At 45.7% G+C, this 26,262-nt stretch overlaps 1 protein-coding gene across 4 annotated transcripts in view; it reads right to left on the reverse strand.

Annotated features, from left to right (window-relative positions):
- LOC147461233 (uncharacterized) overlaps nt 1-26,262 on the reverse strand; it is a 139,096-nt gene that overhangs the window by 54,167 nt on the left and 58,667 nt on the right. For all 4 annotated transcript variants that reach the window (XM_086508833.1, XM_086508832.1, XM_086508836.1 and 1 more), the window contains exons 3-7: nt 8,816-8,918; nt 8,363-8,447; nt 7,842-7,923; nt 7,255-7,328; nt 6,752-7,170 (exon numbers count right to left, since the gene is read on the reverse strand). In XM_086508833.1, coding sequence (XP_086364959.1) covers nt 6,752-7,170; nt 7,255-7,328; nt 7,842-7,923; nt 8,363-8,447; nt 8,816-8,918 — 763 coding nt within the window. The remainder of the gene's footprint in view (nt 1-6,751; nt 7,171-7,254; nt 7,329-7,841; nt 7,924-8,362; nt 8,448-8,815; nt 8,919-26,262) is intronic.

The following is a 26,262-nucleotide window of genomic DNA, read 5'->3' on the forward strand; positions in this document are numbered from 1 at the left end:
TGGGAGTGGCTCTTGCGGCTGTCATGTGTCTACTCTGAAGAAGTCTGTGATCCATCTTTGAGACTGGCTAGCCTTGCCATTCATCAGGCTCTCTCTGCGTCTGCGCAGCTCGAGCAAGAACAAACCTAGGCATCTCTGATCTTCATATCCCATTACTCTTGCGAGTGGTCCAAAACCCTCTCTGAACAAGCAATGGAAGCGGCCTCGTATCTCGTAGTAGACAGGGCAGCGGCATGTATAATGCAGCTCTGTCTCCGGTTCCATGTCACACAAGGGGCATGTCCTGGCCTCTGCTGGTACTCCGCTGTATCTCCCAGTTTCAATCCGCAGCTGGTGAGACGATGTGCGTAGTTGGCCAATAGCACATCGTATCCCATGAGACAAGTGGGTATCCATGTATCTTGGTCTCGTCACAAAACCATCTTCCGTAAGTTGGAGAAGGTGTTCTCTGTAGAAAGCCATCTTCGTGCCCAATTCTTGTGCTGGTTGTATCCATGTCCTCCTGGTGTCTAGCTGGGTCAGGTCTTGGCGGATGAGCTTGGTGATCTCCGACTGTGTAAGAATGAGAGATGGTGCATCCAATGAGTACTGGAATAAAGGCAGCCTTTCTATGCTGAACCCATGCGCCTGAAACCATGATGTCATCTCCCCATACCAACATATTGTATCTCCTTGTATGGCTAATTGTCGAGAGGACTCAAGTGCTATGCGAGCATATCTGTCTCTAGGAAGTTCCCATGTGTGGTTTATGAAGGAGACTGATCTGGTGAGCGCCTCCACCACCAGTGGGGGGGCCGCTAGCTCTGCGCAGATAATGGCCCGTGGTATTGATGCCTTGGCTCTAATGAGCTGCGAGATCATAGAGACGAGAGGTTTCTCCATGTTCCCCCATCCGTCTGTGCGACCCGACCTCCCGTGGTGATCCAAAGAGGGCCCCCATATCTCGGCCCCATACAGCAATGCTGAAGCCACCAAGGTGTCAAAGAGCTAGAGCTTCGTCCGGGGCTCCTGAAACTGAACCTGCGAACACATCCTCTCCAATCTACCCAGTGTTGCGTGGGCTCTAGTCAGTCTGGTCTCTGCTGCTCTTCTGAGTGAGAATGTGGGTCCGCTGAAAACCACTCCAAGGTAAGTGTAAGCGTCTGTGTACTCCACAGTCTCCTGGCCGTATGTGAATGTAGGTGCTGATCTCCTGATCCACTATGGGGTGGTATTAAACACAATAACCTTGGTTTTACCAAGGTTGACAGACAAACCACTTTCGTGGGCAAACGTATGCAAAGCATCCAATTGGCATTGCATTCCCTCTAGGGATTCGAAGATCAACACGATATCGTCCGCATATAACAAAAGTGGAATCCATGTCCCTGCCAACTGTGCACCTTTATCCCCATCACTGTCAATGTAGTCAGAAACCTCATCCACATACATACCGAAAAGAGTAGGAGAGAGCGGGCAGCCTTGCTTCACCCCAATAGTGGAGTGAACCGGTGTAGAAAGTCCCTCCGGGGTGCGTGCATGCCCTACTACTGATCTGTACAATGCCATGATCCCCAAATGAGCTCTGTGGGTACTCCCATTTCCTGTAATCTGCGCATCAATCTAGCTTTGGGTACTGTGTCAAAAGCTTTGCGGAAGTCCACAAAGCTACAATAGATCCGTCTCCCATGAGATCTGCCTTCCTCGATGATGGCCCTGAGTGTAAAGATATGGTCAAGAGTAGAGAAGCCTCTCCTGAACCCTGCCTGCCCAGTTGCACGCATTCCTTCCCTCTCTACCCATCTACTCAGCTGTTGCTCAAGAATGGATGCATACAACCGTGCCAGTGTGTGCCCAATCATAATAGTGCGATAATTCCCAGGCTCCATGGGGTCTCCTGCCTTGAAGATAGGTACGATCGTAGATAGGCTTTAAGTGTCCGGTAGGCCCTCACACATGGCACAGTTAAACATAACTGCTAGAAGCTCTGCTAGTAGGTCTTTGGCATGCATGAAATGCTCAGCGACTAAGCCATCATGATCATATGCTCTCCCAGTCCTCATCCTGTCAATGGCTTTTTTCACCATCTCAGCGGTGAAAAAAGCACATGTGTGTGGGCATGGGTCGGGGGGGTTGGGGAGGGGCGGTTGTCCAGGTACTGTGTACAAGGATGATGCGTACTGACCCCAGGTCTCTGTGGAGGAAATTGCGGGGGGGGGGGGGGGGGGGGGGGGGGGGATTGCTCATGAAAGAGCCGCCATGCCTCCCGCAAGTCCTGACTCAAGAATAGCTGATATAGATCCTGCTCGAGTTGAGCCAAGAAAGCTCTCTTTTTCCGCCGTACGAGGCGTCGGAAGTCAATCTGTGATTGTTTGTGAGTGACATCTTCCAAAAGCACCTTCCTCTAAAGTTTGGCTCTAGTCTGGCGGCACTCCTCATCGTACCAGCTGTTCTGGGGCATGCTTCCTGATCGGCGGCTCTGCTCAGGCTGGGTGTGTGGGTATGCTTCTGCTGCTGCCTCATGCAATGTCTGTGTCAGTATAGTAGTTAGCTTCTCCAAAGGTCGCCCCGTGTCCTCAGTGCATAGGCGTCTGTAGATCCCGTCCATGTATACAGAATCCGTCTCCCGTGTGAATGTGTAGTGAGTAGGGGGCTGCTACCCGTGGCCTGTGTGCTACATTGAACTGGAAAGAGATGGTCATCGACACAGAGCATGATCTACTGCTACCACGACCGGTCTGGGCCCAACTGTGAGATCCTGGATACTAGCGATGAGATTCGGCTGTGCCATGACATAGTCCACTGTGCTGGCTCAAGCCTGTGTGGGAAGCATGCAAAACCTCCCGCAGCAGGAAATCTCTGTAGGCCATTCAAGATGGCCAATCCATGTGCAGTGCCCATGTCTATCAGGTGTCGCCCATACTCAGTATATTCCACATCGTGTGATAGTCTGGACAGGCCCGTCTCCATGACATCTAGCTCTCTTAGCATCTCCTCTGAAGTATCATAAAACACTGCCTGGTGATGGGTAGTCCTAGCATTGAAGTCCCCTAGTATGATAATGTCACCATCACTAGAGAACTCCCATATGTCATCATCAAGAATAGAGAAAGGGGACTGTCCTCTGGGTGATGCATAAACTGATGTACTCGGGGGAAAGTAGCAAATAGCTAGGTAGAGATATATGCATGTCTCTGCTTTCAATCTCACCCACATGTACCTAGCCTGTTCATCCCTGCGGGCTATATGTATCAGTGGCTGCAAATCCTCTCTAAATAACACTGTCACTCCCCCGAGCCCCGTCCTCTGTGCTCTGAGCGTGTCTCCTGTCTGTAAGCTGTCTCTCCCACCTGTATCCACTGATGTGAGGCATGGGTTGCCCAGGGGCCTGGTGTGTCTCAGAGTAAAAGATGATGTCTCTTCCAGTAAAGCTATCCTCAAAAGCACCTACATCAAGACGCATAGATCCATTACAGTTCCAGGCAGCCACTTTGAGTGTGGTCTCATAAGTCTAGCACCGTCATGTGGAGCGTCGCTCTAGTATTACCACTTTCCATCTCGGTAAAAGGCAATCTTGCCTTTTCCCTTGCCGCTCTAATTTCCGGCATTACTTCCTGCATATGGGCGATCTGTGAGAGGGTGAGATCATCCCTGAGAAAGATGCCAGTCTCTTTAAGAGGTGGTCTTTTCTTCAAGGACTTCTTCGCTTCCATGGAGGGAAAACGGAGCATAAGTGCTCTTTCTTTTGAGGTTTCTCCACTGCTTCCATTTTTCTTTATGTTGCCCACTCTCCATGCCCTTGTGTGCGTCGGCTCATGCACCCCCATCAAGGCTGTGAGTTCTTTTACTTCTTCGTCCACATTGCCTTTGTCTTTAAGACCGCAAATTCTCACATGTAAAGCGCGCATCCGTCTCCTTTGTTCCTCCTCTAGTGTTTGATTAATGATAGTGGGTGTGGACGTGGGCGTTAATTCCTTGCCTTTTCCTTTCTTGGCCACCTTGATCCATTTCTCGGCTTCATCAACCTTCTGTTGAGTTTTGGTAAGAACATCCACCCAAGAAGTCGTCATTTCTTTGTGTTGCTCTTCTCCCTCTTTGATGGCCCGTACTTGCTCCTTGATTGTGTTGATTTCTTCGATTACTGAGGGTTGCAGTTCGCCCTCTTCCAATGTGTTTCTTGATCGGGCTTCGGCGAGATCTTTCTTGAGCGACGCAATCTCTGCCTCTTGAGTCGTCACTCGGTCTTCCAACGTACTTATCTTGCTCTCTTGGATCAGTATGCGTCCTTCGAGTATGTTTATTGTGCCCCAGAGCTTGCGGTTCATCTTGGTAGTGGCCTACGTCATTTCCTCTTTGCACTTTTGTATGGCATCCTCTAGGGGGTCGGCTTTATCGTTCAGCTTCCTCATGCTTGATCGCCGTCCGTCAAGGGATCCCTAAGCGTACGTGTGCACCCACACTAACAGCGGGCACGGTAGCTGGGCGAGTGGGGTAGCGTGGAGCTGCGAGAGAGAGCAAACGAGAGATAGAGAGAGGGGGGAGAGGGGGTATCAAAAAGAAATAAAATAAAATAAAATGAAATGATATATTATATTGCAGACGAGAGATAGAGAGAGGGAGGGGGTATCAAGAAGAAAAAAAGAAAAATAAAATAGAATAAAATGAAAGGAAATGATATATTAACGTCTTCAAAAGCCAAATTCACCTATGAGAGCAAGCTTATACACCAATGGGAGTTGATACCGTATCCCGACCAAAAAAAAAAAGAAGAACTTTACGCGTAGAAGAAGGGTGGGGGGGACATGCTACGCGTAAAAAGAGAGGGGGAGGGGGCACCCTACGCGTAGAGGAAGGAGGGACATCCTACGCGTAGAGAGAGGGGGGATACCTTACGCGTAGAAAAGAGGGGGGTACCTTACGCGGGGAGCGGGGGAGTAGGGGAGCAGCGCATGGCGGGGCTGCAGGCGGGGCGAGCGGGGAGGGGGGGCGGGGTTGCAAATGCAGCGTGAGGGGAGGCGCAACAGAAGGTAGGGGAGCAGGGCGCGGCAGCGTGCAGAGGACAGGACGCGACAGCAGGGGAGGTCGCGAGAGGGGAGCAGGAGTAGGGAGGGCAGGGAGGGGGAGGGGAGCAGGGCAGAGAGGGCAGGTCGCGGGAGCAGGGGAGGTCGCGGGAGGGAAGCAAGGCAGGTCGCGAGAGAGAGAGAGAGAGAGAGAGAGAGAGAGAGAGAGAGAGAGAGAGAGGATATCAAGTCTCCAAGTAGAGGGCAGGACGCGGCAGCAGGGGAGGCCGCGGGAGGGGAGCAGGGCAGGTCGCGAGAGAGAAGTTTTGAAGAGAAGTTTTGAAGTCTGTGAGTGAGCGTACTGTGTACGAGAGAGAGTGTGAGTTTCATCTTGACGCAACGTGTGCACCAGTGGTCGGATTCAAGTGCGGAGAAGTGAAGTGTGTTGCCCCCGACGAGAGCTACGCGCCGATATCTACATTGCGCGCGTACGGTCTCGTTTTGCGAGCTTCTTCTACGAGCTTCATATGGTGATTGGGTGAGCATACGTTGTCCGATTTTGCATTGCAGCATATCCACGCGTTCACATTGAGTAGAGCTACACGTTAGACACTTTAGATTTCGGAAACGAAGACCTACAAATTTCAGCCAGACATCCTACGTGATTTTGCACCAGGTGTTTAGGGTTGGGGTTTTGGTTCATAGACCTTAGGGAGAGCGACCTATTGGTGTTAGTAAGGTCTCCTTCAAGTTCTGTGGAGTTTCGAGATTGTTTGATGGGTGTTCGGCTCTAGACAGCGTTGTAGGAAAGAGAGAGAGAGAGAGAGAGAGAGAGAGAGAGTCTTGGCAATGAATGACTGAATGTGTATACAATGGAGGCAAGGGGTTGCCTATATAGCAACCTCACTAAATTGCCCTACCCAGACTTTGACAAATAAGTAAGATAAATACCTAAAAGCCAAAAGAAATAATAGGACCACATTGGGCGGTTCCCTTGAGATGCCAAAACTCTAACAAACAGTCCGGTGCCTTCCCAAACGTACTGCAGCTTCTCGACACCATATCATAACAAGTCCACTAACCACCCCCCCCCCCCCCCCCCCCCCCAAAAAGGATGTATCGTTGACATGACTATACAATTTCAAACTCTTCTGCCACCCCCAAGGGCTGATAATTGAAATCACCCACATATGCCATCATATACAAATGCTTCACTGCCCCAATAACCATACTATATCATTGGGAGAAAGGGAGTTCCTATCAGGTGGCACGTATTATCACAGGTCCAAAGTAAACTCCCCCCTTTCTTGCTTTTTTTTTAAAGAGTGTATCACATCAAGACCCTATTACCCTAGCCTTACCTCCTGCTTAGTACCTCATTTTGTGGTTTTGCCACCCGTGCATGTTTTCTATACGAAATCTCTATGTTCTACTCAAATATTCATACCTTTCCTTAATTAAATTTAGAAGCCATTTTGAGCTTCTCTAAAACATGACACAAACTGTTTGCTTTCTTTGTGGCAAAATGCTAAGGAAAAACACAGAAATTAAACAAAGGGGAAAAAATCAAAAACAAATGTCATCAAAGAAAACAAAAACCTAGTGCCACCAAAACCAAGATTTGGCAACTCCAATGCGGCACAATCTCAAAATTCTAATGTATATAAGAAATGCTTCCAGAACTAGCACGTGCAAACAAATTCCTTTGCAATCTCTCTGAACAGGCATGAATCAAACACATCCATAAAATTAGGATTATAGATGAGCTTTACCTGCCATCAGAGCTCCCAGTTGCCAGAATCATCTCTTCTACACCAGTTGTCTCACTAGAATCCCCACTGTCCATAGTTTTGCAGCCTTTAGTCCATGCCAAAGCAGAAACCCAAGATTCATGAGCCTTGACGATAGTGACCAGACTGACAGCAGGAGTTGTAGTCACCGTCTCTACAGAGTAATTTACTGGTTGAATACATTTCAGTATAGAGACATCCCCAGACTTGGCGCCTAAAGCTAAGAGTGCCATGGTCAGAGTTGTGATCTTCAGAGAATCCTTTGTGAGGCTCTCTACTCGCATTGCAGGAGACCATGCAACCGAAACATAAGCGAGCACATTGGTGAAGTTCACGAAGCACTTTGAATCCATCACGCACCTCGGCTGGATACCTGATGCCAGGCTCGAACCAAATCGTACCTACATGAACACTCTCAATCACATCATGCAAAACACAAACAAGCCAACTCATTAAAATAATGTAGCACTAAAATCATACCGCACCATAGCAAGGTTCTTTGATGTTGCTCCTACAAGGCTTGACTGGTTACTTTCATGCACTAAATTGAAATGATCACCTGTTGCAATCACTCCAGAAATATCAAAGGTTAGTGACACTTGCATTTGGTGTACTTAGACTATGACCACAATCACCATTGGCATTCCCCTTGTAGAACTTATGACCCAAGAAACCTTTGGCAAACTCTCATAAATCATTCACTTGGGATGGTCACTAAAATGAAAAGCTTGCTACACGTGCAACCTATTTCAGTAAGTGCTCTAAAGGATGCTAAAGAGCAGCACCTTTTGGAAAATAACACATCTCAAAGCAAGAAAACATGGTTTGTGACGTGTAATAAGAAATTGAAAAGAATTGCGGAGTACTTAGCCCTCCCCGCCTGAAAGTATAGCAGCCATACATTCAACCTATGTAAGTAACTACATTCATGTATGCAGGGTTAACTCAATAGAAAATACAAGAAAATGAAACCTCAAGTTTGTCTGCTTATTACTTTGATTAAGGCTTCAAAGCACCCATAACTGCTTCAAGGAACATAAATGGATAGTCTTTCAAGCATGTTTAGATTTACCTAGCCTTGTGTCTCCTTGTGTCGTCGGTTTACATCCACTTGAGAGGTGATGACCATACAATATTTCCGACACATCTGAAATCTGCACAAGAACATTCTGTAGTAAACATGTATCTACAAACCATCATGTCTCTCTGAAATCAAATGGATGCAAAAATTCTTTGGAAAATTTAAGAAAGACACTCCTAAACTGGTGGGGAGAGGGGTGATCTTATACAAGGTTCAGATGGAGAAGAGAGGTAGGGATTGAAAAAGAGTAAATTTTCTCAAATTAAATTAATTTAATCCACAAGTGCGCTGTATTATGGAAAATTGAACCTGCTCCCATAGCACTTATTACGAAGTAGACAAAAAGAGGAAACCATGAAGAAGCCACAGATGATCCTCAATAAAAGAGCAAATTGATTGGAACCTTTTTTGCAGGCACACCCAAAAGCTAAAACTCACACCGCAATTTCATTGCTGTGACTCCTGTTGACAATAGAACAGGAACCAAAATAAAAATGGAGCATTTGAAATACCTGAATCCATTCACACCGGTATTCACAATGAGGTGCACGATATAGCTTGACACGATGATCTCTTGTGCACACAACCAGCAAGCACCTGTCAGTAATCCAAAGCAGCAATCAACATTGCCAGGCTATACCATTGTATAGCTTGGACTTTTTATAGCTGATTGTGCATGTTTCCAATTCACATAAATATACACATTAGTTGTTATTTACTTACTCTCTCAATGGCTGACTTGCGAGTATGTAATATCACACACATACACACACACACACACACACACACACACAAAAATGCAAAAAAACGTTATGCATGCTTTAACTACCTAATATACATACAGAAACACACAATACACATGCAAACATGTTTACGAAAGGCAAAGTATAAGACTGATGCTTCCTTCTCTGTACAAATGCAATTAAATAAGTGGAACTGTAAAACCAAATATAAAAACAGGTTACCCTCCATTTGGAGCTAAGCCTTGGGGAGACCAATCCATGCTACGGACTACAGCTCTGACATCTTTTGACAACCGAATTGGTAGGAGGCAAGGAGCATCAGTGTCTAATTCATGTGGAACAACAAGAGAGAAACAAAAATAAATTAAGTTGTTATTCACAATGGCCGTATGTTACCCAAAACAGCAAAATACAATACATAGAGAGAGTATGTTCATAAAAAAGATAGCAATCACTTGTAATCCAAAACAAAGTAAAAGTTTCTACGTGTTCATCATGGAGTACAACAAAAAAGAAGATGTCCTGCTATAGAAAAAACAAGGCCATAACTGCCCCGCTGACTGCGGCACTGCCTGCACACACACACACACACACACACACACACACACACACACACACACACACACACACACACACACACACACACACACACACAGTTTGATTAATTTACTAGTAGGAAACCTCAAAGCGAGGAAAACCCACCGAAAGGATCATATACAAGGGGAGGAACACACAACTGTTCAGCTGTACAATATAGCTAGAAACATTCATAGGAAAGCTGATGTATCTCTGCAGTCATATCACCAACTTCCAAGGCGAACCATAATGATTGCCTAAGAGAAAGCTTGAAGAGTGGGAAGGGGTCTCCATGAATGCGATGGAACATATAAGCATTACACTGACGCCACAGGATCCAATAAGCCCAGTATCTGACCCACATAAAGAAGACCACAAAACGCTGTAATGTTGGTGAGAAAATGCCAAATGCCTAGAACCTTTTTGTGGAAGACTATCCCTAGAAAACGGAGCCGCATGCAAGCCGATACACGGCGAAGATATTCTCTAGTAATGCAGCAATCCCACAACAAGTGGCAGACATTCTCTTCTGTAGTTGCAAGAAGAAGGGTGAATATGATGTGCCCTAAGAAAAGTGCCAACCGGGAGCACTCCAAGCAAACAACGTCAAAGAAACAGTCGCTCCTTCAAAGGCAAGTGGCTTTTCCATAAGGCAGAGAGAAGCTTCCCCACCAGAAATGTGCCAAAAGGGCATTACAATGATCAGCAAGCCAAGGTTGCGGTAGAAGAAGAGCACAAATTTGATTGGCAAAAATATCTCGAAAAGACGTTTCCCAAATATTCCAATCAAACATGCGATCACCATCAGACACAAGTGTAACAGGCAAAAAATCAAGCAACATGGGCTGAAGCTCTCTCCAAAATTGACGGTAATGCATGCCCAATCCAAAACGACGAGCGGCGAAGGGAAACTCAAAAGTGTATCCGGCCACATTGACTACATCCTCAACCACACGAATGCCACAATAAGAGAGAAAGAAAGCCTGGTGAGGCGAGCAGTCAACCAAAGTAAGAGAGAATGCCCGACTCCAATGGAGACTCTCCAAAGGAAGCTAATCACCTTCCTACCGAGCATTATATGATAGATGAATCGTAACCTCTTTCCAAGTAGATACCAAAGTGGAAGCAAGAGGACAGCCAGGAATGTGCCCTTCCATCTTGCCAAATACCACCTCCCAGATAGATGATTCCAATGGCAAAATGAGGAAGTACCAACATGCTGACTTAGGTGTGCAAACATAAGAGTCCAAGGCTGAATTTGTCGCGCAAGTGTAGGCAACAGCATAGCTTTCCTAGCAAGAATATGCATGCACAAGTCCAAGATATTAAGACCACCAAAACGTTTAGGACTGCAAAGCTTCTCCATCCACATCAAGCGCAAGCCTTTTTTGTGAGAATGGGTCCACCACAAATGGGACAAAAAGGCTGAAAGAAGAGAATCAAGGCAATGACAAGGCCAGTGCATCAGTGGCAAAAAGAACTGAACATACGACGTCAGGATACTCTGAACAATTCGCAGACGAACATGTAATGACCAAGTGGATAACTTCCAATAATGCAATTTGACATTCAAGCATTGCCTAATCAAATCCACTTTCTGAGAGTGAGTGACATTTATCCCAAATGCCTGGTAATTACATTTGGAGAAACCATCTCACATGGCCACAATAGACTACGTCCGTCACAAGAACGAAGTGGCAAAAGATTTGATTTACAAAAGTTGACTTTAAGTCCAGTCGCAATGCCAAACAATTCCAAAGCTTCCATAATCACTTCGACATCAGCCTGTTGATTATGAGGCATAAACAACGAGTCATCCGCATAAGCCTGACTAGTGAAGGTACGACCCGAGGGTAACCGAAAACCATGAAGACGCTCACCAGAGGTCAGGTGATCAAGATACATCAACAGGGGGTGAGTGGCAATAGTATACAACATAGCACGAAGCACGACCTTTATCCATAAAAGCCTATTGACGGGCACGCGCCTGCCATTTAGCAATTTTTCGATTATCATTATGCCGAATACACACACAAGCTTCACACAACTCTGACATCTCAGAGTTGAACAAAGGCTGCAAATCAGCTAATACTTGCATCCGTTGACAAGCTTGTTACGCAACATTGACATCCCCCCAAGTGCACTGCATGTAATGCATGCCATAGTCATGAATAACACTTTGCACCCTCATAACAAAGCGATACCAGGCAGCTTGTGAGCAAGCAAGGGGGGACTAATATCAAAAATCATGTCTCAAAAAACCTCATGGGTGAGATAAGCATTGTTAATATGCAGCAAATGTTTCTTAGGCAAGGCCGATCACAAAGAGACTGCCCAAAGCTCAAAGTCAACAAAACAGAGTAATGATCCAACAATTGCAAGGTGTAATCCATGCTCACCTGACACACACAAAAGTGAAATGAAATGAAATATTATATTAAACGTCTTCATAAGGCCAAAATGACCTATGAGACCAAACTAATGCAATCTTGATGGATCTAATAGAATGCCTAAGTACAAAATAAAATAAAGCTAAAATAAACATCAGTCTTGATCCTCTGATGGAGCCTCCGTCCTTGTCGCGGTGGCCCTCGTACATGTCGACCTCTAGCTCTCCCAAGCTCAATGGCTCTGTCAATCAATATACCTCTGGTATAGGTGAACTCTGAAGTCTACTATGAAGATTGCTCATCTAGCTACCGAGTCTCTGCTCTAGACAAGTAAGTGACCCCTCTATGAATGTCTCCCACTGTCTAATCACCTCAAGGGACTCTCCCTGTGCTGTGTTTGCCCAACTCTAGCAAAAACAACCCGAGGCATCTCGATTTTGATACCTCATGACTCTAGCCAATGGTCCAAAGCCCTCTCTAAATAGACACTGAAAGCGGCTTCGTATCTCATAGTATACCGGACAATGACTATGTGATATAATTCTGTCTCTCGCTCTATATGACACAACTGGAAAATCTCAGCCTCTGCTGGTACTCTCCTAAATCTGACAATCACAATCTCTAGTTGATGGGATGATGTGCACATCTGACCAATAGCATATCGTATCCCATGGGATAAATGAGAGAGAGAGAGAGAGAGAGAGAGAGAGAGAGAGAGAGAGAGAGAGAGAGAGAGAGAGATGAAATGAAATGAAATGTTATATTAAACGTCTTCAAAAGGCCAAAATGACCTATGAGACCAAACTGATACAATCTTGGTGGATCTAATACAATGTCTAGGTACAAAATGAAAATGAAGTAAAGTGAAAAACTAAAATCATCATCGTCATCAATTTACGAGGATGCCTGGCATCAGGCATTGTCCGAGAAAGTACTGCATCGATCGCTGAAGAGCATCGTCAATGTCCTCCTTTGTAAACAGACGTACAGGACGTCTCCCATGTCGTGCTAGAATAGTCCTCATCCTCTGACAAAGCCTCCATCGATCTCGTGGTTACCCTCGTAGGTGTGGACGTCTAGCTCTCCCAAGCTCAATGGCTCTGTCAACTAATATACCTCCGATACAAGTGGGCTCTCAAGTCTGTTGTGAAGCTTGCTCATCCGACTGCAAAGTCCCTGCTCTCAAGAAGTCAATGATCCCCCTCTGTGAATGTCTCCCACTGCCTGATCTCCTCAAGAGACTCTGTCTGTGTCTGCACAGCTCTAGCAACAACCTGAGGCATCTCTGATCCTGATATCTCATGACTCTAGCCAACGATCCAAAGCCCTTTCTAAATAGACAATGAAAGCGGCTTCGTATCTCATAGTATACCGGACAATGACATATGTGATGTAACTCTGTCTCTGGCTCTATATGACATATGTGATGTAACTTTGTCTCTGCCTCGTATCTCATAGTATACCGGACAATGACATATGTGATGTAACTCTGTCTCTGTCTCTGGCTCTATATGCCTCAAGGGCTAGCCAATCATATTTGTCTCTAGGGAGGTCCCATAAACTATGCATGAAGGAAATTGATCTAGTAAGTGCCTCGACCACAAGAGGGAGGGGCAGCTAGCACAACTCAAACAATCTTATATGGCATTGAGGCCTTAGCCCGAATTATCCGAGAGATCATAAAGATTAAAGGCCTCTCCATAATCTCCATCTATCAATGCTACCAGATCTGCCATGGTGGTCCTCATATCTGAACTCCATAAAGCTTAATTGAAGCCACTAGGATGTCAAAAAGACACAGCTTTGTTCGAGGTTCCTGAAATCGAACTTGCAAACACATTCTCTCCAATCCTCCCAAGGCTACATAAGCTCTCGTCGATCTAGTCTTTGTTGCTCCCCTCAATGAAAACACCGGTCCACTGAAGACCATCCCAAGATAGGTGTATGCATCTGTATACTCCACCATCTCTAGGCAATATATATATGTAAATGTGGGTGCTGACCTCGTAACCCACTGTGGTGTGGTGATAAACACCATACCCTTGGTTTTTCCAAGGTTAACACTGTCCACTATCATGAGCAAATGTGTACAAAGCATCTACGTGACGTTGCATCCCCTTCGGGGAGACAGAAATCAACACAATATCATCCGCATATAATAACAGTGGGATCCATGTCCCTACCAACTGTGCTCCTCTATCACGATCTCTCTCAATGTAGTCAGCAACCTCATCCACATACATGCCAAATAGTGTAGGACACAGCCGGCAACCCTGTTTCACCCCAATAGTGGAGTAAATCAAATTAGAAATCCCCTCTAAGTGCGACCAATCATCAGAGTCTACACTTCTTCTTGTCACAAAAGCAGCTTTCGGAACAACAGATGCGGTGGGCACAGTTTCACTTTCAAATTGTCCATGTTCAAAAAACTTAGTGGCAGATGCTTTGTCTCGGAAGCCCCTCGTCTTAGCTATTTTCCGCGATCCACCATAGAAGCTTCGAGGATATGGTTGACCAATAGCCACTTCGAGGATATGATTGACCAGTACGCCATTGATCCCGATTTTTCCGATGTGTTTACTCAGATACAAAACAGGGAAATAGTGCCAGGATATTCCATACAGGATGGCTACTTGATGAAGAAAACAATGTTGTGTGTTACACAGCCGTTGAGAGAAAAGGTTTTGATTGAGTGCCATTGTCCACCTGTTATGTCCCGCTCACAGGAGAGGGGATCTAGCCTAAATGCCGTCGGGATGGGCGTCCAATGTCCGGGCGGACGTAGTGTGAACTCGGCCAATGTGGCCGGCCATTATTATAAAAGGGAGGCCAAGGCCTCATTTGCAGTTATCGACCCCCACTGGCAGAGTGCCAGTAGTTAGCCCGCGAGGCTAGGAGTGCGCGAGGTCACCTCGAGGAGGTGAGGCCGGGTGGTATGGGACGCCCGGTCTTACAGGTGCACGCCTACGTCCTCGGACGCTGGCCCTAGCACGGGGGAGCTACCGGATGGTGGCTATGGTCGGGTGGTTCGTTCGACGCGTGTCAGTAGGCGGTCTGTGTGGCCGGGAGATCCTCCCTCTTCATTCGTTTCATGGTATCAGAGCCGGCTTGGCTGTACGAGGGACTGTGTGCACACCTATAGACTGGTTCGAGTCGGATAATCACTGTTTTATGTCATTTTTGATGAATTAACAGTTTAATTGATTATTTTCTTCTCATGAGCATGTTTGCAGGTGAAATTTGATGTGCTTTTTGCTGATTATTGATAAATTTCAGCAATTTAGCAGGCGGAAAAGCTGGGAAGTGCAAGTTCTTCTTTATATCTACTGATTTTTGACAAGAAGTAGTGAATTTCTTATTCAATTGCTGATTTTACCTTAAAATTCAGCATATGGTATACTTTCGAATCTCTCTCTGTAAGTCTCTTTGTGCGAAGCATAGAGAGAGAGAGAGAGAGAGAGAGAGACCTCTCTGTGTCTGTTTCCTTCAATTTGCAGGGAACGTTGCAGGAGAGAGAGAGAGAGAGAGAGAGAGTTTGCGCAAGAAGAGAGAGAGAGCCAAAGTGGCCTCTCTCGCGTGGGTTGCACAAGCGGGCAGGCTTCTTTCGTGTGTTAGCCCCAAGCGGGCACAAGTCCCAATGCCTCCCCTTTTCTGCACGCGTCGCATGCTCCTATCGCTGGCGTTCGATTATTTTCCAGGCCTGCGTTGAGTTTTTTTTAACGCCATAAGTGAGTTGTCTTTTAATTTATCAAGTGGCCTTTTCTTTTTTAAATGGCCAGGACCTTTTAAAGTATAGTTTGAAACCTGAGTTTATTAAAAACTCATTTACAGAGACTTCACAGTCTACAGAGAACTCATTTTCTCGAGTCTTCTGCTTCTCTCTCGCGCCTCCCCTCTCTCACTGTCACAAAACGGGAGCGTACACGAGCACTTAGAAATCTGAAAAATAATATACTTTGCAAAAGGGAGAGAAGGGAGAAGATCGACACAGTATTGGGGACCAGAAGATGGGTTGGTCCCCCCCCCCCCCGTTAAGAGTATTCTTTTATTCAGGGAGAATTCTTATACAAGCACGAGAACCCGAGGAAACCCCTCCGTTCTGTAACCTTAGACCCGAAGGTCGTGCTTTCCCGAAAAGGGCTTAGGCACAAGGCCGTTCCTTCCCGTAAGGGACTTAAGCGCGAAGCCGTACTTTCCCGTAAGGGACTTAGGCATGAAGCCGTACTTCCCGTGAAGGGCTTTTCCGTAAGACAATAAATTCCTGCAAAACAAACCACACAAAGCAACAATTCTCAATGCGTATCAACACATTATACCTGTCGCTCCTTGCTCGGAGAATCGACCTCCGTACTCAGTCGTCACGCGAACACTTGCAAATTCCGTCGCCAACCTCTACTCCAGAATCCCAACGCTAGTGCTTTCTGCTGCTTCCGGCATTGTCCAAAAACTGAACGCTGGTTGTCCTTTTATAGGCCCCTGGCACCTGGCGGGAATAGGGCTGAAAAAGAAGGGCCTTGGCGCCCTAGAGAGAGGAGAGAAAAGGATCGCTGCAGCTGGCGCTTTTTAGAGAGAGGAGAGAGAAAGATCGCAGCTTTCATCCCCCTGCGTAGCTATTAGCGCTGGCTTTTTAGAGACTTGCTTTATTTTATTAATAAAGGCCTGGTCACTTAAAAGTGACCGGCCACTTTAATAAAATAAAGTGTGAACCTGTTCAAACTTTAAAAACTCACTTAGTTAATGGAAACAATGCTACACGGACACATTCCAGGCGTCCCCGGGTGCAGGACACGACACAGATGCAATGCAGACACAGACTCCTCGCGAGAAAGCATCTGCCTTCCCGCGACTGTTCCTGCTTTTCGTAAAAAGCTTCATTGAACCCATCTTTATTCTTGTGCTTGTGTTCTTACGCGTATTTTCTTACTAAGTTCGGATTTCCTCCTTAGCCTACGTGATGCCCCCTTACTGATGCACCCGTCACCCATCATGTGATGCATCAGGGACACTCGTAACCCGGCCCTTTCCACCGAACTTGCGGAAACTCCTTCGCGATGTTTACCGTCACCCATCTAATGACACATCAGAGTTTGTCCGTTCCTGATGGCAGTTCCTGTAGCTACAATCTTTTAACAGTTCTTAGTGCACATAATAAAATATCCTAAAAAGAGATTAATCATTAAAAATAAGAAAATAGTCCAATTAGCAACATCTCTCTGGCTTCTAAACAGTTGACCTCAACTGTAGTGCTTGGACATATACCTCCAGTATCTGGGGATAAGCTGCTAATTCCTCCTACGTCATCCACTGAGCATCTAGATTCGAATAGTTCTTAAACTTAACCAAATACTTCCGTGTTATGTTTCCGGATTTGAGAGACCGCTCCTGATGACTTACTATCTGCTTCGGTTGGAGTATTTCTTCTGTTTCCTCAACCTCACGAGGTTCCTCAGCACTAGGCTGGCTTGGAGGCCGTCCCACATACGGCCGGAGTAAATTGACATGGAAAGCATTATGGATCTTCCAATTAGCCGGTCAGATTGACGGTCTGACACATAAGCTTTTAGCATATCCAATATTGTGCAGTTGGCTATCTCACTTTGCCCGTCCGTTTGAGGATGGTAGGCAGATGAAAAATTCAGCTTCGTACCAAGATTATCCATCAAGGCACGCCAAAAATTTCCTGTCATGCGAGGATCTCGATCGCTCACAATAGACTTAGGCATTCCATGATGCTTAAAGATCTGTGCTAGAAAGACCCTAGCCATATGATCTGCTTTTATCGTTTTCTTGACTGGAATAAAGTGTGATTGCTTGCTAAACCTGTCCACAATGGTCCAGATCGCGTCATTTCCAGTCTGGGTTCTAGGGAGGTCCATGATAAAGTCCATGGCAATACTTTCCCAAGGTTCATTAGGCACAGGCAATGGTTGTAGCAACCCAGGCGTCTCATGCCGATCATACTTCACTTTTTGGCAAACCAAGCATTCCCTGACATACTTATCAATGTCTGCTTTAAGGCTAGGCCAAAATAAAAAACTTTCCATTGCTAAGGTCGTAGGGAGAATACCCCGATGACCCGCATAAGGCGAAGCGTGTGCTTCATCCATGATCTTCTTTCTTAATGGTTCCGCCACACATATGGCCTGATGGTGGTAGAGATAAGCGTCCCAAATGGAATAGGGAAACTCATTCTCTCCACGATGTAGCTTTCCCCAAATGGTGGAGAAGTCTGGATCATTCGGATATAAATCCGGTAGTGCTTCTAATTCTTGGTGATACACCGAAGTGATAGCGTTCACCCTTGGCCGCCTAGACAATGCGTCTGCGACTACATTCTTACTCCCAGCCGTGTGAAGGATCTGGAAGTAAAACATAGACAAAAAGTTTGCCCATCTCATCTGTTTCTCAGATAGTTTCCTTTGCGTAAGAAAATACCGCAAACTCTGGTGATCAGTCTTGATCACAAAATCCGCTCCTAGAAGATAGTGCTTCCAGTTGGATAAGGCGTGAATCACAACCGTGAGTTCCTTTTCATAGATTGATGCATGCAACTCTGCATCCTTAAGTCGTCTGCTTTCGTAAGCCACTGCATGGCCTTCTTGGTTTAACACTGCTCCGATGCAATCGCCTGAAGCATCGCAGTGAACCTCAAATGGTTTCCTTAAGTCAAGCACTATCAAAATAGGTCCATGGCTTAGCAAGTACTTGAGCCGATCAAAAGCTCCTTGTTGTCTCGATCCCCATCTGAAAGGAATCTTCTTCTTTGTCAAATCATGAAGTGGTCCTGCTACATGAGCAAATCCTTGGACAAACCTTCGATAATATGAACATAATCCCAGAAAGCTACGTACATCATGTACCGTAGTGGGAATAGGCCAATCTTCTACCACTCGGATCTTGGCAGGATCCATACTCACTTGATTGTGAGAGACTATATGGCCGAGATAGTGTATCTCTGACAGAAAGAACTCGCTCTTCTTTGCATTCACATGAAACTCATGCTTTCGCAATTCTTGAAACACTAAGTCCAAGTGCTTCCGATGTTCCTCTTCTGACTAAGCATCTGCCTTCCCGCGACTGTTCCTGCTTTTCGTAAAAAGCTTCATTGAACCCATCTTTATTCTTGTGCTTGTGTTCTTACGCGTATTTTCTTACTCAGTTCCGATTTCCTCCTTAGCCTACGGGATGCCCCCTTACTAATGCACCCGTGACCCATCATGTGACGCATCAAGGGCACTCGTAACCCGGCCCTTTCCACCGAACTTGCGGAAACTCCTTCGCGATGTTTATCGTCACCCATCTAATGACACATCAGAGTTTGTCCGTTCCTGATGGCAATTCCTGTAGCTACAATCTTTTAACAGTTCTTAGTGCACATAATAAAATATCCTAAAAAGAGATTAATCATTAAAAATAAGAAAATAGTCCAATTAGCAACACTCACCTGCTCGCGCTCCCACGCTCCCACCATCACCTGCTCGCCTTCAGGCGCTCACGCCGACGCGTGGAGCTCCTCGAACTTCACTTTTTCGTGACCAAAAAGTGCAGAAAGGCTCGGTTTCACGTGAATTTTTCAATTTTTCACGCACTTCGCCATGGATTCCCCCAGCTCAGATGTGCAGCATGACGACGCGCCAGGTAACATCCAAATTCCATTCACGCATGCTCTCTATACATGGATTACAACTACTTTCCAGAGTTTCGACCAACGTATTACTGCTCTGGAAAACGCGAATGTTCAGACGAACCTTCGCTTGGCCTCTCTCGAAGGGGTCGTACAGGGGCTCAGTTCTCGACTTTCTACTCTCGAAAATATGGCTCAGTCGACGACTGCGCGTATTTCCGAGGGGGAAACCCATCTCCAGCAATTGCGGATGCAGATTGCTGCTTTTGGGCGTTCCCAGGGTGGCCCGACTGCCACAATTCCGTACAAAACTACAAATTTCTCAGGTGAAGCGAAAGAGTGTACGGAATTGGCCATAAATAACTGGTTGCACCAGTGGACCACATATTTTGATCTCCATGGGGAGCATGATGAACGGAGGATTCAGACAATTCCTCTCTATCTGCGTAGTAAGGCGCTTACCTGGTGGCATGATATGACAGAGAAGCCTACGATGTGGGCTGATTTTTGTGTGAAATTCAAGAGGGATTTCGCCAAAATGAACCCTTTCAAAGCGTATGCCAAACTGCAGAGTCTTTCGATGAAAACTCTGTCTTTTGATAAATATACGACAGCTTTCGAAGAGGCGCTCACCTTCTGCAAGGTGGATTCCACGCATGCCGTGCACATGTACTTGCTTGGGTTACATGAAGATTACCGTTGGGCCTTGATCAAGGACAAAGCCCCGACTGATGTCGAGGATGCAGTGGCAAAGGCCAGGACATTCCATTTGATAAATGGGGCGCATTATGAGAGGAAAAGAACTGCAGACCATCAATCCAGTGAGGGTGCTTCGAGGAAGCGACCCCGATTCCAGCATAAGTCCAAATCACCGCCGAGATCTTCTCAGGAAAAGAAGAAAGCAAGAAATGCTTCAGTTGCTGATGCAGTAAAGAAAGGGGCTTGCTTTGAATGTGGCCAAACGGGTCACCAAATCAAGGATTGCCCCAAGAAGAAAAAGACGCAGAAACCACAAGGCCGTCATTCGGTTCAGATTCACGAGATCTCAAGTAACTCTGATGTTGTTCAAGTTGAAATCCATCATTTAGCGCACACGTCATGCACTAATTGTACTTATAGCACCAAAGTGTTTGGTAAGCACGATCTTCTCCGTTTCCCCGGGAAGATAATGGTCACGACGTGACCGTACTCCTTGATAGTGGAAGTTCACACAATTTTGTGGATGCAAAATTGGTGCAGAAACTAAACCTACGGACACAGGACAGTGACCATGAGTATCGCGTGAAGATGGCTCGTGGCGTGGATACGGATGTATGGAATCGGATGGTTCCAGACTTGTCGCTCGAGCTGGCTGATTACAAAGAGAACCTGGACTTCCACAGCATGCGCCTGGACAGAGCAGATGTTATTTTAGGAATTCCATGGTTTTATGATAAACAAGACTCATTGTATATAGACTATGTACATCACTCTCTTGTTTTTGTCAAGCAGAACATGCCTCATGTATCAGTGTCGCTTTGTAATCAGAAGTCTGTAAATAATGGTTTTGCAATACCAGTTGTTACTGCTTTGGAAATGTATAAAGAAATAAAGTCTTCCGATGTCGACTTTTATCAATGTGTACCATCTATTTGGTTTGATTCATTAGTGCTTGGTACTTCTGTCACTGAATTTCGTAAAAATGTTTCATGTTCTTCTGTTGAACTTGGGAATTCCGACGAATCCAATCTTATCAGCAAATCCCCATGGGGAGCGCCACTGCTTCTTTCTCGAAAGAAGGATAACACTATGCGCTTCTGCGTGGATTACAAGGGGTTGAATAAACTCACTGTCAAGAACAAGTATCCGCTCCCGCGCATGGACGATCTGATAGCGGCTCCATGGAGCGTTGTATTTTACGAAGATAGACCTGCGATCAGGCTATCATCAGATACGGATCAAACTGGAAGATATTCCTAAGACAGGCTTCCATACACGTTATGGTCACTACTAGTTTTTGGTCTTACCTTTTGGTTTGACCAATGCTCCAGCTACGTTCCAACAGATGATGAATGATCTGCTGAGACCATTTTTAGACAACTTCGTTGTTGTATTTCTCAATGATATCTTGATCTACATCCGAAGTTTGTCTGAGCACCTAGTGCATATACGCACTGTTCTCGAAGTACTGAGAACTGAGAAGCTTTATGCTAAGGCTTCTAAGTGTGAATTCTTTAAGAAAGAGCTTTTGTACTTGGTTCACATCATTACTCGCGATGGAATTCGCGTGGACCCTGAAAATTTAAATAAAGTGCAAAATTGGCCCATTCTGAAGAATGTGCGCCAAGTAAAGTCCTTTTTAGGCTTTACTGGATTCTTTCGCAAGTTTATCAAGGATTACTCTAAAGTTGTTGCTCCGCTTAGGCAACTTTTAAAAGGAGGGGTGAAAGGGCCGAAGACTTCGGGTCCTCGTCATAAAGGTAATCCCCTTGTTATCTGGAATGAGCGTCTCGACGAGAGCTTTCGAACACTAAAGCACTTGGTGACTACTGCACCAATATTACACCTTGTGGATCCTAGCAAACCGTTTGTGGTTGAAACGGATGCTACTGATTATGCTATTGGTGCGGCATTATATCAGGATAGACCTCCTGTTGCGTTTGAAAGTAAGAAGCTTTCTGACACTGAGATGCATTATCCAATGTATGAAAAGGAGCTTTACGCCGTAGTCCACGCCCTGAGGAAATGGCGGCACTACTTGTATGGCTCTACGTTTGTTGCATGGACAGATCATCATTCCTTGCGCTATATATGTGATCAAGGTGATCTCAGAGGCCGAAAGGCTAGATGGGTTAAGCTTATGCAAGAGTTTGACTTTGAGATCTGTTATAGACAATCGAGTTGCCGATGCGCTCAGCAGGATTCCTGAGGTCAATGCCTTGTCTATGGCTGAAATCTCGACGGATTTCTATCTTTCTCTCCGAGGGCTATGTCGTTCCGATGGCCATTTTGGCAAGATATGGAACGAGGTCGAAGCGGGGCATGACTCGCATACAGGCTTGGGTGATCCGGAGACCCAAGTGAGTCGTGCTGGAAAGACGAGACAACGACAATATTCCATTAGAGGTGGACTATTGTTTAGAAATGGTAATGTCTGCGTGCCGGAAATCGATGAGATTAGACAAAAGATTTTGTGCAAATGCCACGATGTTCCTAGCATTGGGCACCCAGGCATCCAGAGAACTTTGGCTTTGGTCAAGCGATATTTCTATTGGCCAAGAATGCGCTCTTACATACAGAGCTATGTGAAGAGATGCCCTCAGTGTCAGGTCAATAAGGCAGAGCGCCTTAGGAAAGATGGCTTGCTACACCCATTGGAAATTCCAGATGCCAAGTGGCAAAGTATTTCCATGGACTTCATCATTGGTTTGCCAAATACTAGTCGAGGCAATGACGCTATTTGGGTTGTGGTCGATAGACTCACAAAAATGGCGAAGTTTATACCAACGAAGTCGACAGTAAAAAGCCATGAGTTGGCGGTTTTATTTGTCGATCAGCTTTATAAGTTGTATGGTCTCCCAGAGGATATTGTCAGTGATCGAGATACTAAGTTCACTGGCTGTTTTTGGCGAGATGTGTTCGCTCATCTTCAGACGAAGTTGAGTATGTCGTCTTCTGATCATCCTGAGTCCGACGGACAAACTGAGAGGATGAATCAGACGTTAGAGGACATGTTGAGAGCCTATGTCTCTCACAGACAATCTGATTGGGAAAGGTATCTCCCACAGTTAAGAGTTTGCCTATAATAGTAGCAAGCATTTTGCTACTGGATTTAGCTCGTTCATGCTGATGTATGGATTTGAGCCTAAATCCCCAATTGCTATTGGCTTAGAGAAAGTCAAGGAACGCCAAGCTCGTGATTTCTTGTATGACATGCAGGAAATGCTCGAATTGGCTAAGGATAGTATAAGAACGGCTCGTGACCGAGTTACTACTTATGCTAATCAAAAGAGGTCTCCAAGGACTCTAGATGTGGGACAATCGGTTTATATGAAGATACCCAAGGATTCCAAGACTATGCGAACAGGAAAGCATTATAAGCTTTCAGCTAGATATTGTGGTCCGTTCCTGATCACAAAGAAAATTGGCCAAGTTGCCTACAGATTGGCTCTTCCTTCGGATGTTAGTGTACATCCAGTGTTTCATGTCAACCGCCTTAAAGTGAAATTGGGCAAAGCTGATGTTGTGGTGCCTATCGAGGAAAATGTATGGCAAGATATGCAAACTGAGTATATTCCTCGAGAACTAGAAGCAGTTTTAGATCATCGTACTCGTCATTCGCGCCAAAAGGCTTATGACGAGTACTTAATTAAATGGAAGGGTCAATTTCAAAGGTTTGCTACTTGGGAACCTGTTCGAGCTTTGAAGGCTCAGTTTCCCCACTTCATTGATGAGGACATCAATGGTTCTTAAGGGGGGAAGTATGTTATGTCCCGCTCACAGGAGAGGGGATCTAGCCCAGATGCCGTCGAGATGGGCGTCCAGTGTCCGAGCGGACGTAGTGTGAACGCGGCCAATGTGGCCGGCCATTATTATAAAAGGGAGGCCAAGGCCTCATTTGCAGTTATCGACCCCCACTCGTAGAGTGCCACTGGTTAGCCCGCGAGGCTAGGAGTGCGCGAGGTCACCACGAGGAGGTGAGGCCGGGTGGTATGGGACGCCCGGTCTTACAGGTGCACGCCTACGTCCTCGGACGCTAGCCCCAGCACGGGGGAGCTGCCGGATGGTGGCTATGGTCGGATGGTTCGTCCGACGAGTGTTTGTAGGCGGGGTCCATGTGGCCGGGAGATCCTCCCTCTTCATTCGTTTCACCACCTCTTACGGGTCACCGTGGCATTGATACCACCTTGAAAGGTGTGGAGCGTTATTATCTTTAGACCGAGACTCAAGAAGGATGTGGATGACTTTGTTTGCAGTTGTTTCGTATGCCAAAAAGCCAAGTTTGATAGGCATAAGGCACAAGGATTACTACAGCCTTTACCCATTACACCCGCCCCTGGGAAAGTATTGCAATGGATTTCATCTTTGATCTCCCAAAGACACAGAGTGGACATGATGGCCTTTGGATAGTCATCAGCAGATTCAGTAAGCAGGCTCCCTGCTCTGCAGTAAAGAAGATATTTACGCATGATCCTTTGGCGAAACTATTCGAATATATGGCATGTCTGAGTCCATTGTTTCGGACAAAGATACCACCGTTCTACTAGTTGTTTTGGACGGCAATCTGGGAGAACATTTGCACGTGGTTGCAGTTCTCCTCCTCGTTCCACCCGCAGATGGGCAATTTGAAATAGCCAATTCAATAGTTTTGAATTTGTTGAAGCCTTCTTCTTCGGATCAGAAGACTAAATGGGAAAAGTATTTGCCCTTGGTGGAGTTTGCCTACAATGACACACGGGGAAGGCGCCATTTGAAGTGTTCGAGGGTGCTAAGAAGCTTCTTCAATTTTTAAGCACCTAAGACAAGATTCTTTTGAAGAAAATTTTTGAAACAAAGTCTAGAAGGCATCGAAGGCCATCTAGCCGTTTAAAGGAGGAGAGCTTGTCCTCTTTTGACAATGACCAGATCAACAAGAAAACCAAGGAGTTCAAGGAAGGAACTCAGGCCACGACACCCATCGAGCCCTTGAGTTTGTACAACAGTTTGACGTACCCTTTTCTGAAGAGCCGTTCTCAAAAAATTCCAAGGAGCAAAACGCGGTATCTTACTCTGTTGTTACGCAGAGAAACACATGCGACATGGTTAAAATTCTTTTTTTTTTCTCACGTCAACTTGGATATTAGATGAATATGCAAGAGATGTCATCACGCCTTAGCATCACTTGAAAATGACTAAGAAAGATACATTGGATGACTACTGCCAAAGGTTTTGGGATACTTATGAGATTCTTTTGAACGACCAAATTGAGCGGTTTTGCTATGATTTGCTAAAGAGATTCAAGACTAGGCTTTAAACTAGAAGTCTAACTCCATTCAGAGACTTATGGGACATGACTAAGCAACGATTTGGAATGCATGCCGGCTCATTGACTTATGCGACGGGCAGGATAGTATCCACCTCAAAAAGGCAAGAGTCTGCCAGTGAAGAGAATGCATCAAGGGAGAATTAGAGGGTTCTGACGAACTAAGGGAACCATATGCAAGTTCATCAAAGGATTCCAGAGAAAGAGGAATTACATGATAGTGCATCTTAGGGTTCCATGATTGACTCTGACGTGCCAATGAACAGGGTAAGCGAGAGACGCTACGCACAGGTCCCAGGGCACAGGGAAAGAGAGAAAAAAGGGAATCAGCTAGTAGATCAAAACATTCCCCAAACCTAGGATAATTGAAGCCGACCAGTACATGAGCGACTTGGACACTGCTTTTGCCAAGGTCTAGGAGGCTTTAGAGAAATCTCAAGAACGACATAAAAAGGAAGCAGATCGATATCGTCGAGACTTGAATTTAAAGGAAGACGATAGGGTCCTCTTACGTTTTGAGAAGGCACACCAAAGGAAACGAAAGGTAAAGGAGCGGCTTTTTACAAAGCTTAGCATGAGGTATTATGGCCCTTCACAAATTAAAGAAAAGATAAATGATGTCTCCTTTCGACTCAAGCTGCCTGTCACAAAGTGATGACATGGCGGACAGCAGAAACCCTAATTTCTGCCAAAAACCCTAAAATTCTTGCAAACCCTAATTTTTGCCAGAAACCCTAATTTCCAGAAATCGCGGAGGCTGTTTTTTTTTTTTTTTTTTTTTAATGACGAGCGACGCGAATCTTGCTTTTTCTCTACGCCATGAGAAAGAGAGAGAACTTGTTTTTTTTTTTTTTAAGAGACTCTCTAAGAGAGAGAGAGAACTGGTGCTTTTTATTTTTAAAAGCTTTTGGGGCTCTGCTTTTGGGCATCCCTTGTAACCTTTAAATTAGTGGTGAGGGCCTCACTTCTCAGAGCATATGGACGCAGAGTATGAGAGTGAAACCCTAGCCACTCTCTTGTACTTTGATCTGATTAATATAAAAAGAAATACCGAAAGGGGCGCCAGTCTTTGGGGCCA

The sequence above is a fragment of the Adiantum capillus-veneris genome, chromosome 3 (genome assembly GCF_014529385.1).
Source record: "Adiantum capillus-veneris isolate H3 chromosome 3, ASM1452938v2, whole genome shotgun sequence".
Classification (NCBI taxonomy): Eukaryota; Viridiplantae; Streptophyta; class Polypodiopsida; order Polypodiales; family Pteridaceae; genus Adiantum; species Adiantum capillus-veneris.